This window comes from Aulonocara sp. 'chitande type north' Nkhata Bay, linkage group LG5, assembly GCF_057382095.1.
Source record: "Aulonocara sp. 'chitande type north' Nkhata Bay isolate Kocher_YH1m ecotype deep benthic linkage group LG5, A_spYH_male_GT1.1, whole genome shotgun sequence".
Lineage (NCBI taxonomy): Eukaryota > Metazoa > Chordata > Actinopteri > Cichliformes > Cichlidae > Aulonocara > Aulonocara sp. 'chitande type north' Nkhata Bay.
The window spans coordinates 40,118,944-40,135,887 of record NC_141348.1 but is presented as its reverse complement, the minus strand read 5'-3'; the positions used below and the strand labels follow the sequence as shown (position 1 = coordinate 40,135,887).

General features: G+C 42.2%; 1 protein-coding gene across 1 annotated transcript; it reads left to right on the top strand.

Moving 5' to 3' along the window:
* The first annotated feature begins 9,452 nt into the window (after positions 1-9,452).
* Positions 9,453-14,242, top strand: LOC147331297 (vesicular inhibitory amino acid transporter). The gene is made up of 2 exons (XM_086293525.1): positions 9,453-10,421; positions 11,571-14,242. The coding sequence occupies exons 1-2, from the start codon at positions 10,029-10,031 to the stop codon at positions 12,756-12,758; spliced, it is 1,581 nt and encodes a 526-aa protein (XP_086149651.1). The 5' UTR covers positions 9,453-10,028; the 3' UTR covers positions 12,759-14,242.
* The last annotated feature ends 2,702 nt before the right edge of the window (positions 14,243-16,944 follow it).

The following is a 16,944-nucleotide window of genomic DNA, read 5'->3' as shown; positions in this document are numbered from 1 at the left end:
GTGTTACTGCAGTCACCCTCGGGGATGCAGCTCACTATAGAACAAGTAAGGCAGAAACCAACTGGAGAGATTAACCTCTGTGTGTCGATGAAAGTGAATGAAAGATGGACTCGAGGGAATAATAGAAACATACTTGAGTGACTTGCGGATCGGTACCGTTTTTACAGTCTTTTGATTGCACTCTCAGTCAGCTGCTTACATTAAATGATGTTTAAATCGATAAATCAACGTTTTTTACGTTATTTTTGCACTGCCTTGACTGCTTTGGTCACTGTCACATTTAAAATCTGATCGGATGACACCCAAAGAGTCATGAAGAGCAGATTATCTGAATCATCTTAAATCCTGCCCAATCACAGCTATTTTTTTTACTTTAAGAACTTTGATTTAAAGCCACTTTTTAGGACTCAGAGACAGCTTGTATACTGGATTATTATGTTTGAATAAACAAACCTTTGGTTTTATATATTTCAGTTGCTTACTGACAGAAAATACCACAAAAACACTAAACAAGTGTTAGATTAGACAGTTGTGCACGGTAATTTTTTGCAAATGTTACTGAATTTTTCGAGGCTAGCATCAACTGGAAATTAGTAGATATTTAACATATCAAAAATGTTCATTCCTACTAGACTCTACTTGTGTAGCTTAGCATAATTCACAACAATCCTTATTCAATTTCGGCAGGCCCGAAATTCATCCTCTGTTTGAAACAAGATGCTTTATCTCCACCTTAAACCAACTTTCTCCTCATTGGCTGACCTTTGCAAACAGAAGGTTTAAATAGCAGAGGGGTGGGGCTGGTGTGTTCCCATCCACAGATGGCCATATTAAGCATGGCCGCTCTCACTGACATGATACAGATCCAAGGGTAGAAAACTAAATTTAGAGCAGTCTGAACTCTGGGCTATTTGGAGCTTTCTTGAATTTGCGATTGTTTTTTAAAAATATTTAAGCTGCCACTTATCTCTATAAGAAGGTGAAAGTGGCTGAGATCGGACTGAAGATTGAAGCAGTCCACAGCTTTACTGACCTAAAGTCTAAACATAGCTCAGTCATTGGCCTGGTGTCGCAGAACAATCATAGCTCTCGAAAGACAAAACACCTTTTGTAGCCCGGCCTCAGTATTTGTGCGATGTCTCGCACATCAGCGCAGAAATCAATAGTAACACCCATTCTCCTGCTGTGTGTTGTGCATTTTTGTGTGTTCCTGTATGTGCGTGACTCCTGTGGCTGAGCTCATGATAAGTGCTGGAGTATTTTTTTTTTTTTTTTGCTCCTGCACTTGATTGTGCTGCTGACAATAGCAGTTAATGACAGCCCAGAGTGGCTGCACGGTTCGACTGCTGGGGGAGGGGAGGACACGGAGGGGAAAAACCCATTTTCAAAAGCATACATGGTTTTTGTTCCTAAACCTGTATGCAACATGGCCAGCGGTTGCCTCTATTAGACTGCAAGCACTCTCCACGAGCACGGCGAGTTTCAATTAAATCAAAGCTGTTTGAAGGCCTGCCGACATCACAGGGGCTGAACAAAAAGCTTTCAGCAGGTTGTGAATGTAGTCAATTGCAAACAAGATGTGCATTTCAATGACTCATTCAGAGTGGATGGGAGAGGAAATGGAGGGGTTACGCTAATAAAAACACTGGGATGCATTAGAATAAACAAAGCATCGCTGCTAATTTAAAAATAAGGGATTCCCTGTATCACTCACCTGAATTTGTTTCATCTAATCTTTTGATCCAGTCTCTTGTTAAAAGAAATATAGCAATTTACGCTATCAGAAGAAGCACTTGGCATATTTTTTTTAAAACATAAAGGTTAGCAAATGCAAATAACTTCAGGACAAAAGAAATAACAAAATATTCCAGTGGGGTTTTTTTGTTCGTTTTTTTTGCTTATGGATACAAAACCTACAATTCATGTTTTTCTTCTGTACAATCTTAGCTGATTTTAAGATGCTTCTGTACTGAATAAACTATGGTTACATTAATTACTAGAAGAGATCACATCCTCTGTTAGATGGACAGTGTTTCTTGAATGGCAGATGGAGTAAAGTTAGCTTTTTGCCTGCGACTACGGTTTAGTGAAAGGCCTAGCAGCAGCTCTTGAGCTCGGCAAAGCCCTGGGTACTAATGAGAGGCTTGAAAACTGAAAAAGGTGGAAGGTAGGGTACAAAAATGAGAAAGAAAACCTATGTCTCAGGAAGTCAAATCTAGTCATGGAACCAGAAGAAGGTATATGGGTTGTGAAAATCTGATTGAAGTACACCTTGAATAAACATTTTGAGTCCATCTGGGTCCAACGACTTTTTAGCGATAATGTTTAACTAAAATAACATACGGTACATGACTTTAGAGAATGTTAATCAAAAATAGCATTATTGGGAAGGAAATATTATCTGCTGACAAAAAAAAAGTCTTTGTCTGACTAGACGGTCACAATGATTTGTCAGCTACAGCCTTACTTGTGCTTTTTTGTGTGTGTAACATATTTTGATAACGAAATCAAAATCTGAAAAGTACTCTTATGATTTCTGTACCCACAGTTAAACAAGTGACCTGGTGATGCTGTCTGTGTGATAAACAGGAATCTGTAGTTAGCATATCTTAGCTTAGTTTAGCATAAATATTGACATCAGAGAAACTATCAAAAGCTTCCTGCGCATACTTGATAAGGGAACCTATGAGCAAACTATCTGTTAATTTACAGCTGGTTTAAAAGTAGCGTGTACTCTATGCTGTCACAAGTGACTTCACAGCTGCTGGCACGACTGTGTTGCACTTTCCCGCCATTTCAGTGACGATTATACAGCGGGAGATGCTAACAGTTTTTAAAGATGAGGCTTTCAAGAGAAAACTCGGAGATGTCCTGTGACATGATAGTTGTCGCCACTCAGTTAGAACTTCCACATCAGTGCTGGTGTGAGTTTGTGTTGTTTGTTTGTTTGTGTGGGGTTTTTGCAGTTTCTTTAGAAAGTCTCTTCTTTTCACATCATTGCAGCATCTCCCTCTGTATAATTTGGAAATATCTGAACTTGTGTTCTTCTGGCAGACGGTACAGAAGCCTGCAGACCAGGACCAACCGACATAGGAACAGTTTCTTTCCCCTCGCCATCTCCCTTCTAAGAACCAAATTCCTTGTATGTGTCTGCACATATACTTGGCCAATAAACACGATTCCGATTCTGATATATGATTAAAATGGAAGAAAACTTTTTGTACAATTGCATCTTCTACCCAGCAACCCCACCTAAGCCACCTTAGCCAGGTTACAAGCTGAACCAAATCAAAGCCTGGCTAGCACCAGGAGTAGTGACATCACTTTTGCTGTGTGCTGCTGTTGGTGAAGGTAGCATCGGGTATAAACAGGCCTTTGTGGGACTGTGGTGATGATACAGTCACCACACACAATAACCAACTATAATCTATGCCTTAACATTCAGGTATTGGCTATTTGGAGGAATTTCTGTTATAGCGAGTAATCATTTATGGAAGAAGGTATGTTTTAAAATTCTAATAAAAAAATAAAGACTGTCTCCAGCCAATAAATTTAATTTAATTTCTGTTTTCTTCTCCATATAAAGTGTTGAACCTGCACACGACCAAAGCTTGCTCAGATATGATTTGTATTTTTATATGCCAATATTTGTTTAGATTGGTTCACACCTAAAGTTCACTGAGTACATAACTAAGTAACAAAGTTTAGAGGGTTGGTTGGACATTCAGACTGTGTTTAAATAGTGTTTATGCTAAGGTAGCCATGCTATAGTTCATATTTAATGTATGTTTATATAATAATGTGACGATTTCAATAAAAAGCCAACATAAAGTGTCTTAGTAAACCACCAGAACAGCTATAATTATTTACGTTTCTACAAATCAAAGGAAGAAGTGAACACCAATCTTGCTACAGATGTTCCCTGATTTGGTCTTTTGGTGATGATGGTTGAGACGACTAATACGCTTATCAATAAGTGTTTAGCTGAGTTGAGATCTGGTGATACGCTTCACATATTTTTTACTCATCAAACCATTCAGTGACCACTTTTTTATATAAACAGAGACCATGGGATAAAAATGATCATTTAGAATAACTATTGATTGTGAGTGAATCTTTCCTCCAGTAAGACAAGTGGACACCAGCTGTATCCCTCCAAGCCACCAGATCCCATCTCTGACATCAGAAGGTGAGACTCTTAAACCAGATACCCTGTTTTTCTATAAGGTGGCTACATGAAGCCATGTACATTATAAGTGCTTTAAAAGATGAACAGAAAGCTTGACATGCACTGAGCTTATCAGGCTCTCACTCAGGGAGTGTGTTGTGCTTCAGTATGAAACACGTGTGAGCCTTTCAGCTCTCTCAGTCAAAGTGCAGCCTGATTCAAGCGTGGGAATCCCTGTGAGAGCGACAAGACGTCGCTGCTTTCATGGCATAAAACTTTAATGAGAACAAAACTGTTACACATCCGTTAAGCAGCCACTGAGGTCTGCTCCTTTATTGACTTGACTCTGGGTGACAAGACCACACACACACACACTGTTAGACAACAAACACACACGAGTAGGAGTTCTAACTGTGTTGGAGGTTGGAGATTAGGTGAGATAGATATTTATGGTTCTTGCTGTGCTATTCACCTTCATACAAACATTATGTCTGACAAAAATGGAAATGAATGGCTAGAATCATTTTTAACTGATTAATGGAGCATTTTAAAATAATAATTAGCTCTGTTAATAGACTACTCATGTATTTTACCCGAGGGCAAAATACATGATCTCAAGTGTCAGATATACACCAGATACCCTACATCATTTGAGCTGAGAGAAAAACACGCATGCCCAGGTCAGAACTGTGTCTGGTGATGGCTGAGATTTTTTTTTTTTTTTTTTTTTTTTTTTTTTTTTTATGCTGGCAGTGTGTGAAAAATCGATGGTATAGCTTTGTGCCAGCCCCGGGCCGTGCAGGTCCCAGCGGATTGGCTCCGTTTATTGTGCTCAAAAAAAGGCAATTACAATGTTAATGTGTCACAGCAGGAGAGTGAACCCGAGCCGATCCAGCAAGGGGGACGTCAGAAGGTGATGGAGAGAGCGGAGTCACTGTGGGTTAACAGCAAAACAGCGTCTGGGGAGCGTTTTATATCAAATACACAAGCAGGAGGAGAAGGAGTACACTCACCAATGCTTTCAGTTTATATTAATGATATAATATAATATAATATAATAGATAGATAGATAGATAGATAGATAGATAGATAGATAGATAGATAGATAGATAGATAGATAGATAGATAGATAGATAGATAGATAGATAGATAGATAGATAGATAGATAGATAGATAGATAGATAGATAGATAGAGTAGAAGAATTCCTCTTGCTATTTGTCATTGTTGTCGTGCAGACAGAAGCCACCAAGCAGGACTAATACAAACCCATCAATGTGGAAGTCTCACGGGAGCCCATAATAAGCCATTAAACAGGCGCATTAGGAGTAATGAAAAGGCTCTTAGTGGTTTACCACTGCAGGCCACCTGGATTACTCTTCGTGGAAGTGGGCGGCGGCTGTGGTTGTCTAACGGCTCGGCTGCAGCACAGTGAGGTCAGAAAAAATATGATAATGTGAGCTCTACTCTGCATATCTATACAAGCTTTAAATGCTTGATTTGTAATTAAAATGTTTAAACTAGGGAAATTACGCACAGACGACGTGGCTGATACGGCAAAATTACGCATTCATATGAACACATTTTGACGAGGACCTCCTCCTACAGAAGGCACCGGTAGCCCACTTTGAGGGACACCTGTCTCAGCTGTGCTGACTGCTGGTGTCAGTTTGACTTAAGTGTTTTTTTGTAATGCGAGGTTTAAGCGGTAATACCCATAAAGTTAATCTCACGCTTTTTTCTGGCCTAATCTAAAGTTTAGATTTCAGGTATAACTTATAATAAAGTTCCCTGAACCCAAATCCTGCAGGAATATATATAAAAAAGACAAAAACACTCGGCTGAAAGTGATGCGTGGTTCACGTGGCACAGAGAAATATTCTTTTCTCTCTGCTTTCCAAACGATTCACAGCAGACAACACACAATCCAGTCGATAGCACAGGCAAAGCGCTACCTGTGATTGTGATGCAAATGTTAATGGACTCTGAGGTCCTCTGATTAGCCTGATGTGGGCTAATTTCCCTGCTCTAATCCCCAGAGAGCGAAGAGTGCCATTTCACCGTCCCTTATTAATTGAGGAGTGTTGGGGTGGTATTTTCTGCCTCGCTGAGCAGGCGCAGCAGCCGGACAGTCGTGGGTTAAATGGAAGGTAATATGGCACAGGATCCAGAAATCTTAACCAAAAACCCCCACATTAAAACGGCCGCATGTGCGCGTTTTGTTGGCATCGCTGTCTCGTGTCGGCTCGGCTTGGTTCGTGCGCCAAACACACAAACACACAAATAGTGGCACAGTGCCATATCTTTCTATTGTTTCATTGAAAACATTCATGGCTGAACTGCAGACGCTGCAAAAGCAAAAGTTGACTATAATTGTATTCAGCGATGCCATGGTAACATAAAACCACTGTTAATCTTTGACACTGCACCGGCGTAAAGACGTCAGAAGCCCAACATTAGCCTAAGTATAATTTTCCTTTTGATCCAATAGTCTGGTTTATGGTGGCCAACAAAAGCAAACTGCCGCCCCGGTTTATTGGTTATTTATTTGTTCGGCCTTGTTCTCGGAATGATCTTTCTGAGAGAAAATGTTTCCTGCAATTGAAAATTATTTTATGAATCGAGAAATGGGGAGGGGCGGGGTGGGTGGGGGTCTTGTGCCAGCTCACCCATGTGTGTAATGCGAAATTTTTAAAGAAAAAAAAAATGTAGGGCCGGGAGGGGGCTGAGACACTGAGGAGAGAGATGGGAGGGAGGGAAAGCTGTGCATGCGGTGGGGGTGCGTGGGCTGAAATACTGAAATAAAATGAATCTGAGGACAAACTGAGATCACGATGCAATTTTGGATTCTTCCACCACAAAAAAGGCCGAATGGCAACGTAGATGACTCGAACATGTGAGTCAACATACAAAAGCAGCGCAAACTAGACAAAGAGCTTTGATCGGCCATATCTGTGTCGACAGAGATGTGGATCCTCCTGGGACGTGGCACCCTGACCCTCTGACGACTCTCGGGATGGGTGATAAACTGGGGGGTGGGGGGGGGGGATCACTTTCTTGCAAGGATATCACAGCAGCGTGCTCGGATACAAACACAACGAATACTAGCTCATTCTGCCAGTTTATCATTTTATTATTAATAATAATAACAATAATAACAATAATAACAATAATAACAATAATAACAATAATAACAATAATAACAACAACAACAACAATAATAATAATAATAATAATAATAATAATAATAATAACAATAATAATAATGTGACATGACAGAAAAAGGGCTCTTATTTGTTTGAAAGTTGTTTGTTATCCTTGTGCACGATTTTGCGTCCCCATGCATGTGTGGGACTCATCACATGACCATAAAACCAAACTTTTACTGCAGAGTCAGACCAAATATCCACAAATTTATTATTATTATTATTATTATTATTATTATTATTATTATTATTATTATTATTATTATTATTATTATTATTATTATTATTATGTGTACAGCAGGTCGTGAGGAGGTCTGCAGCCGCTGTAACCTGCTGGCTGGTGGTGTCACGGCTGCTCTTTTCATCTCGCAGCACACTTCATCAGACAGTGCGGAGCGCAGATCAGAGGAGGGCTGCAGCCCGCTGATAACAGCCTCTGTCATTAACTCCTTCATTCAGGCCAAGGGAAAGCGGCCATTTTCGTTCCCACAGCTGGAAGTTTAAAGGGAAAAAAGGCACACAAAGGCGCGTTTGCCTCGTATTTTCTGATTCAAACGCACTGATTTAAGCTTTTAATGCTGATGCACAGGCCCGATAAAGAGCAGGCCTGCACTCCAGTCTGAGCCAGTCAGCGCGATCGTCGTGATGCAGTTTGGCTCCGGGGTGGATTTGGCTTGACACCGTTCAATTCTGCTACAGAGAGAAGAAAAATACATCTTTCTAGCTATTTTGCTAAAAGGTTTACATCACGCGTTTCATTTGAAGCAAAATGGTTAATTATAGTTTAATATAATGGCTCTTAATAGTTATGGAGTGTTAAAAAATACTGGGAAAAAACAGTTTGATATTGTCTGATTTTGTGGTTGCTGTTTGCTGATGGCCAACTGGAGATGAGTCAGCTGTATTTCTAGGGAGATGCATTTCTGGTCTTATCGGGTTACAAGCTATTGAAGAACCCAACGTGAAAGCTTTTAATAGGCCGCATTATTTATTCTCAGGTCCAAGTAAATACTCTCCCAATGGAACTCACACAGACAGCAATGCAGCACACTGTCTGTTAGTTCAGGCTTCTTTTTGCTTTTTTCTCGTACCGAGCAAGGCCCCGGCTTTGTGTTACGGCGATGAACTCTGATACTGCAGCCTGGGGAAACACTGAGCATGGTGTGCACATCGCACAAAGTGCTAGTGACAAGGCAATGTCAACAAACCGTTTACAGCAATTTGAGCCTTTGTTACCGCCTCACTTAACCTACATTTACAAAAACAAATAAAAGCCGAAGGATTTCAAGCATTTTTTGTAAAGATGAGGAGAACTCAGATCAGCCAAAAGTTAAAATAAGGATATTTATTAATTCTACTTACGGTATGTTTAGAAGATAGTTTGTTGGCACCCAAATAAAATATCAGACCCAATCATCTGGGTTTAATTCAGGCTGACATATCACTAATCCCCTGTCACGTTTTTTATGTTCAAACTACGTATTTTATTTTCTTAATGAATAAATCTCGCAGCGAAATATAGTTTTCTTAAAGGGAGCATCGCCACGGGTCAGACTGTAACATCACAGATGCAAAATCATGAATGAGTGAATGTGAGTGAATGAATGAGTATGCTGAATGAAGGCTTCAGCCTGCAATAGAGCCACTAAATGAGCTGCGGGTTTCAAACACAAGCTCAAATTCTACGTCTTACCACCTTTTAGCAAAGACAAAACGCGCGAGATCACATCCCCTGATCAATTAATCAACCCCAAAGCGATGTTTGAAACCCCGATCCAGGTAATCCCAGAAACAATTAAGTTAACTATTACGCTGCTCCGCGTCCTCTTCTTCTTAAAAAGAAATGACATTTGATAAAAGAAGAAATAATTACACCTTTTATTCCTACATCATACAATCTGGTCCGGAGAGCTTGGGGTTTCGTCAAATTTCAGCTTCCTTTTATATGGGTAAAGTTATGCAAGGTTTGAGGCCCCCGGAATGCCATTGGTTGTTGGGATGAGGTATTATAGATTATGGGTTGGGGGTGGTGGGGGTACTGCAAGCACCTCCCCTAGAAATGCAGCAAATCTCTCCCGTTTTCTCCTGGTGGGGCACTGGGAGGGCTGGAGACGTGCTTTGCATTGGCAGGCTGGTGAGGACACGTGTCTCCTCCCTGCCTCCCCCCCGGGCTCCACGGTACCGCATTGGCATCAGTAAAGGCACCTGAAAGACGAGAAGTAACTCCTGGAAGCGCTGCCTGCCACCTTATAACCCAAAAGAAAGCGATCTTACAGGCCTGCAATAACCTGTGGCTCGCCTTTTGTCGTGCGTAAAGCTTTTGCGCACGCCGCTGAACTGCCTCAGAGACTGAGAAGGTGCGCTACGCGTCGAGCATCAGAGCGCAGTGCCAAGATGCAGAAACGGAGCAGCGACGTCTGAAGGTGACATGAACCTGGGGATAACGACAGGCTGCAGACGAGCAGTGACTAAAAAGTGGAGATAGCAACTGAAAACCGACGGTGTCTTCAACCAACATTTGCGCTTTCCTTCGTGGCTTTATCTAATGCAGAGAATCAAGAGCTGCAATCCAAAGTAGCCTCATTTTTTTTACTGACTGGAGGAGACAAACACTAATTAAGCTGCAGACAGTTCGGAATCCGGAGAGGTTCGAAAAATGGCGACGTTAATCAGAAGCAAGCTTTCCAATAAACTGACAAATGCAGCCACGGCTGTGTCCAACAAATCCCAGGCAAAGGTGAGCGGGATGTTCGCCAGGATGGGGTTTCAGGCCGCCACCGACGAAGAGGCTCTGGGTTTCGCCGCCTGCGATGACCTGGACTACGACCACCGGCAAGGCATGCAGATGGACATTTTAACATCCGATGAAATGGGGGGAGAGGGGAGCGGAGATGGAGGCGCACTGGATGGGGACAGCCACTACCAGAGGGACGGCACCGGTCCACCGCACTCTGCCTCAAAGGACGGAGATCCGACGAACGAGTTGACCGAAGTCAGACCAAAAATCACCGCTTGGGAGGCGGGCTGGAACGTCACGAACGCAATCCAGGTAAAAACGCACCCCCTCCACGGATTGTTCTGGGTTCCAAATGGTTGAGCCGCTTCCGAAGCATCCGAGAAATTCGAGATAAATAAATATCTACGAACACATCAAAATAATTATACACAAAGAAAAAAAATCAGCAGGCTTTTCCCTTTGAAGCAACTTTGTGAAGTGGCTGGTTTTTAAATTAAAGTCTGGCAAATATCCACTTTCTTTAAACCTTTTAAGTGCGTTCTCATGATCTCTGATCACAACAGTGCAGAGATTTTTTAGACGTTTATGCGCTATAAAGGGGGGGGATAGTTGATGCCCTGGCCCCCTCCTTTTCTCGACATGCACATTCTTTGTCTGGAGTAATGTGCTGTGTAGCTGATGCACGTCCCCGATAAATGCTCTCACAATACTCCGCGTGGGAATAAATAAGTGGATGGAGGAATTTTTGTGTAGACTCTAGAATAAAAAGAAAACCAAAACCTGCATTTTAAAAATGTTTTATAATTTTGTTTATATTAAAATCTAAATCCAGCTAAGTTAAAAGTAAGAATAACACTGTAGTTATGCAGGAAAATTGGTTTTATGATCAAGTCCAAGTGACATTTTAGACTAAAACCATAAAGACGCGGCTGAAAAATATGAAATTTCAAATTACAGAGATCAGTGTGTGTGCAAAAAGCTGCATTTCGAAAAAGTATTTATTTTTTATTTTATCTTTTCATGTGGGGAAAAAAAATCCCCACTTTAAAGTGGAGCATTTACTCGAGAGAGCCTGTGTGTACGCGTGCGCGCGTGTGTGTGTGTGGAGGCTATGCGACAAAAATCCCTCTAGACGCAATCCTTTTTATGCTTTATCGGGGCTGTGGTCGCGGCAGTCACCCTGACGTCAGAGTGTGTCTCCTCCAGCTCGTGATGACGTCAGAAGCGGGCAGATGCGCTCAAAGCCAAGTGGAAAACCCACAACATGAAAAGGGGAGTGAGATTCACTGAAGGGTCGGGCAGAGCAGCCTCAAAGCACACATTAAAACATCATCTAGTTACACGAATAAAAAATACTATGATAAGAAAAATAATTAATGATTAAATTAATACTTTTCATTTAACAACTTAATATAGCGCACAGCCTAATATTAGCGATGCTTTATTTGTCTGTGTTTGTAGGGGATGTTCGTTCTGGGCCTGCCCTACGCCATCCTGCACGGAGGATACCTCGGACTCTTTCTCATTATTTTCGCCGCTGTGGTGTGCTGCTACACGGGGAAAATCCTCATTGCCTGCCTGTACGAGGAGGACGAAGACGGACAGCTCGTCCGTGTGAGGGATTCTTATGTGGACATTGCCAACGCTTGCTGCGCGCCCAGATTCCCGTCTCTAGGTGGCCATATCGTGAATGTAGCCCAAATCATAGAGCTAGTGATGACTTGCATCCTGTACGTGGTGGTCAGCGGTAATCTCATGTACAACAGCTTCCCCAACATGCCAATTTCCCAGAAGTCCTGGGCCATCATCGCCACCGCTGCTCTCCTCCCCTGCGCCTTTCTCAAGAACCTGAAAGCCGTCTCCAAGTTCAGCTTGCTTTGCACGTTAGCCCACTTTGTCATTAACGTCCTCGTTATAGCGTACTGCCTCTCCAGAGCGAGGGACTGGGCCTGGGACAAGGTGAAGTTTTACATCGATGTCAAGAAATTCCCCATCTCCATTGGGATTATTGTGTTCAGCTACACCTCGCAGATCTTCCTGCCGTCTCTGGAGGGGAACATGCAGAAACCGAGCGAGTTTCACTGCATGATGAACTGGACTCACATCGCTGCCTGCATCCTCAAGGGTCTATTCGCCCTGGTGGCCTACCTGACCTGGGCTGATGAAACCAAGGAGGTCATCACAGACAACCTGCCCCCAACCATCCGAGCTGTCGTCAACCTCTTCCTCGTGTCCAAAGCTTTGCTGTCGTATCCGCTGCCGTTTTTCGCTGCTGTCGAGGTATTAGAGAAAACATTTTTCAACGAAGGGGGACGCGCCTACTTTCCAGATTGCTACGGAGGCGATGGACGCCTAAAGTCCTGGGGACTCACTCTCCGATGTAGCCTTGTTGTGTTCACCCTGCTCATGGCGATCTATGTGCCACATTTCGCCCTCCTCATGGGCCTCACCGGCAGCCTGACGGGCGCAGGCCTTTGCTTTCTGCTTCCCAGTCTCTTCCACCTCAAGCTTTTATGGAGAAAGCTGCTATGGCACCAGGTTTTCTTTGATGTCGCCATCTTTGTAATAGGAGGTATATGCAGCATATCTGGTTTCATCCACTCAATGGAGGGGCTCATAGAGGCTTTTAGATATAACATACAAGAATAATTGCAAGCCATTGCTGGAACTAGATGTTAACTGCAAGTCTCCATTTAGTGAAAAAAATAAAATAAAATAAAATAAAATTTAAAAAACACATGACTTCCTGGCGAGCGCAGTCCCTTCTGCTTAATTCATGCGTAAAAGTGCGCACAGAGCACACGCGGACATTTTCGCACTCATACAGTGCTTGCATCAGTCCACCCACACACACACACACACACACACACACACACACACACACACACACACACACACACACACACACACACACACACACACACACACACAGTTGGTGGCAGTGAGGGAATCTAATGCATCCACGACACACTTTAGCCTACGGACAATACATGTTGTATAAATATGCCAACAAGAGTACATATACATATTTTCCAGTGGAGTGAACGTTTACAATATCGACCTTAAAACAAAATTGCAAAAAGGGCAGTTCGCCTTTTCGTCGCTCTTGTGGTGCTTCCCCACACGAGACTTCACTTCATGTAACGCTCGAGTTTGTGATGGACGGACTTGTTGTGATTTAATGATGTTTAAGATGTTTTAAAGGGATTAAAACACACGCGCGCGCACACACGCAACACCACTTCTTTTTTTTTAGGTGATTCGCAATTTGACTGCGGGCTTTGAGTGTGGCATTAAACCCAAAATCGAACGCCTGTGCATCTAAAAGATAAAATAAGACAACGGCAATAAGAGATAGAAACACACGACGGCGTAAAGACGATAAAAAGTAATTGTGAAGTTTCCTGAGAAATACGCAAAAATTGACTTTCCCCGATTATTTAATATTCTGGCAATGCAAAATATCAGAGAGTACACAGCAGCTAAACAAACTATGCATTGAATGTATGATATTTTAGACACAAATACATTGAAACTGGGAAGTGGAAATTTAAGAATCCTTTAATTTTCGGTTCATCCTCGTGTAATAGTAACGCTTTGTTGATAGGCCTGGTTTGTTTTTTTTCTTCGATATTTACTTTAATTCACTTTTCAATCGGCAATAACGTCCAGCCCCACAGATCTCAGCAACACGGGGAGTATTAAATGAAATAATACACACACATAAGAAATAGAACGAAAACACGCACATGCACGCACACACACGCGGCCTGTTCGTTTTTTATTTCTAATTAATTTTGAAAATCTCATGTCTCGGAAAAAAAAATTCGGTGTCTGAAAATCTAAAAGAGAAAGATCGTTAAAGAGGAAAATGTGCATACAGACATTTTTCATTCTGTGCAATCCAATGGGTCCTGTGGAAATGTTATAAAACCGTATGTGTAGTGTGTTATTGTGGTTTCAAAAAGATGGAATGTATATCTCAAAGTCGTTATCATATATCGTGAAAATTAATATTAAAGAATAAAGAAATAAGTGAAATTATATTGTAAAAATGTGTGTGGTTTTATGTAAAACGAGAATCGGTCAGAACATGTATTTTTTTTCTCTATAATAAAAGATAGAAAACGATGGTTAGTCGCATTCATATTTGTTAAATTCAAACTGAGGTTCAACGCGCAGAGTTAAGACTGCGCAGGCCCGTGACTTAGAAAAATAACCATATAATGTGTGTGCGAGTGAGTGAGAGGAGGGTATGTGGTCATACTACTACTACTACACAATCCGATTACCGTTTCAGCTCCACCCGTCATAGACCTGAGTCTGCAGAGACATCCACAGCGCGCACGTTTTCTACCAGGCCTCACATTCCTGCGTGTTCACATAAAATGTCGACAGATTTTCTGCTGCAGGCACTCATCAGGGCCTCATGGCCGACCTGTTTATCCACTCTGTTGATTTTATCCCGCCTCCTCTCAAGCTGTCAAGTTTCAACTTTACCAAGTGCGCCATACTAGTCAGTCAGGTATGGATTTTCCTTATAGCGCGGAACCCATCAAAATGAGTGCGCATTTAAAGGCGGGGTTACTGCAGAAAACAGGTTTTACAAAGCTCACTAGCTTGAATGTGATTTACGGCTCTCAAAAGGTGGAGATGCTTCACAGGTTTAACTGCAGACAAAAACAAAAATGAAAAAAAAAAGGCTTAGTTTGGTTTCAAGGTGTAATAGAAAACAAACAAAACTCCATCACGCATCAGTATTTTAAGTGAGCCACCCTAGAGAGCATGACATTATAGAACCAGAATTTACGGAATGTATGGGTTGAAAATATTAACGAAAACAACGAATTTTGTTACTAAAAATGAGTCTGATCGTCCCGTGATGATCTCAGTGACACATGGCAGGGGAGCCCCCTAGTGGACACAAACTGAAAATACTAGCTGGAAGCAGAGAGACTTATTGACGCCATTTCTTAAAATCTTTTCACAATAGCACGAGTTCTTTCGTGACCATTCCGGGACAAAACTACATTATTTTTACTGTAAACATTAAAAGACAGCAGGTCACAGTTGTTCTTGATGCTTTATTAAATACAACTTTGAAATAAGCTGTATAACCATGCTGAGGCACTCCATCCACAGCTGTGGCTCAGGAGGCAAATTATCTACAGATTCAGTCCCAGCTCTTACATTATGCTTGTCAGATGGTCTTTGGCCAAAAGTACAGTGGGGCAAAAAAGTATTTAGTCAGCCACCGATTGTGCAAGTTCCCCCCACCTAAAATGATGACAGAGGTCAGTAATTTGCACCAGAGGTACACTTCAACTGTGAGAGACAGAATGTGAAAAAAAAAAATCCATGAATCCACATGGTAGGATTTGTAAAGAATTTATTCGTAAATCAGGGTGGAAAATAAGTATTTGGTCAATAACAAAAATACAACTCAATACTTTGTAACATAACCTTTGTTGGCAATAACAGAGGTCAAATGTTTACTATAGGTCTTTACCAGGTTTGCACACACAGTAGCTGGTATTTTGGCCCATTCCTCCATGCAGATCTTCTCGAGAGCAGTCGCCGAGCAACACGGACTTTCAACTCCCGCCACAGATTTTCTATGGGGTTGAGGTCTGGAGACTGGCTAGGCCACTCCAGGACTTTCAAATGCTTCTTACGGAGCCACTCCTTTGTTGCCCGGGCGGTGTGTTTTGGATCATTGTCATGTTGGAAGACCCAGCCTCGTTTCATCTTCAAAGTTCTCACTGATGGAAGGAGGTTTTGGCTCAAAATCTCATGATACATGGCCCCATTCATTCTGTCCTTAACACGGATCAGTCATCCTGTCCCCTTGGCAGAAAAACAGCCCCATAGCATGATGTTTCCACCCCCATGCTTCACAGTAGGTATGGTGTTCTTGGGATGCAACTCCGTATTCTTCTTCCTCCAAACACGACGAGTTGAGTTTATACCACAAAGTTCTACTTTGGTTTCATCTGACCACATGACATTCTCCCAATCCTCTGCTGTATCATCCATGTGCTCTCTGGCAAACTTCAGACGGGCCTGGACATGCACTGGCTTCAGCAGCGGAACACGTCTGGCACTGCGGGATTTGATTCCCTGCCGTTGTAGTGTGTTACTGATGGTGACCTTTGTTACTTTGGTCCCAGCTCTCTGCAGGTCATTCACCAGGTCCCCCCGTGTGGTTCTGGGATCTTTGCTCACCGTTCTCATGATCATTTTGACCCCACGGGATGAGATCTTGCGTGGAGCCCCAGATCGAGGGAGATTATCAGTGGTCTTGTATGTCTTCCATTTTCTGATGATTGCTCCCACAGTTGATTTTTTCACACCAAGCTGCTTGCCTATTGTAGATTCACTCTTCCCAGTCTGGTGCAGGTCTACAATACTTTTCCTGGTGTCCTTCGAAAGCTCTTTGGTCTTGGCCATGGCGGAGTTTGGAGTCTGACTGTTTGAGGCTGTGGACAGGTGTCTTTTATACAGATGATGAGTTCAAACAGGTGCCATTCATACAGGTAACGAGTGGGGGACAGAAAAGCTTCTTACAGAAGACGTTACAGGTCTGTGAGAGCCAGAGATTTTCCATGTTTGAGGTGACCAAATACTTATTTTCCACCCTGATTTACGAATAAATTCTTTACAAATCCTACCATGTGAATTCATGGATTTTTTTTTTTTCCACATTCTGTCTCTCACAGTTGAAGTGTACCTCTGGTGCAAATTACTGACCTCTGTCATCATTTTAGGTGGGGGGAACTTGCACAATCGGTGGCTGACTAAATACTTTTTTGCCCCACTGTATAACTGAATTCCA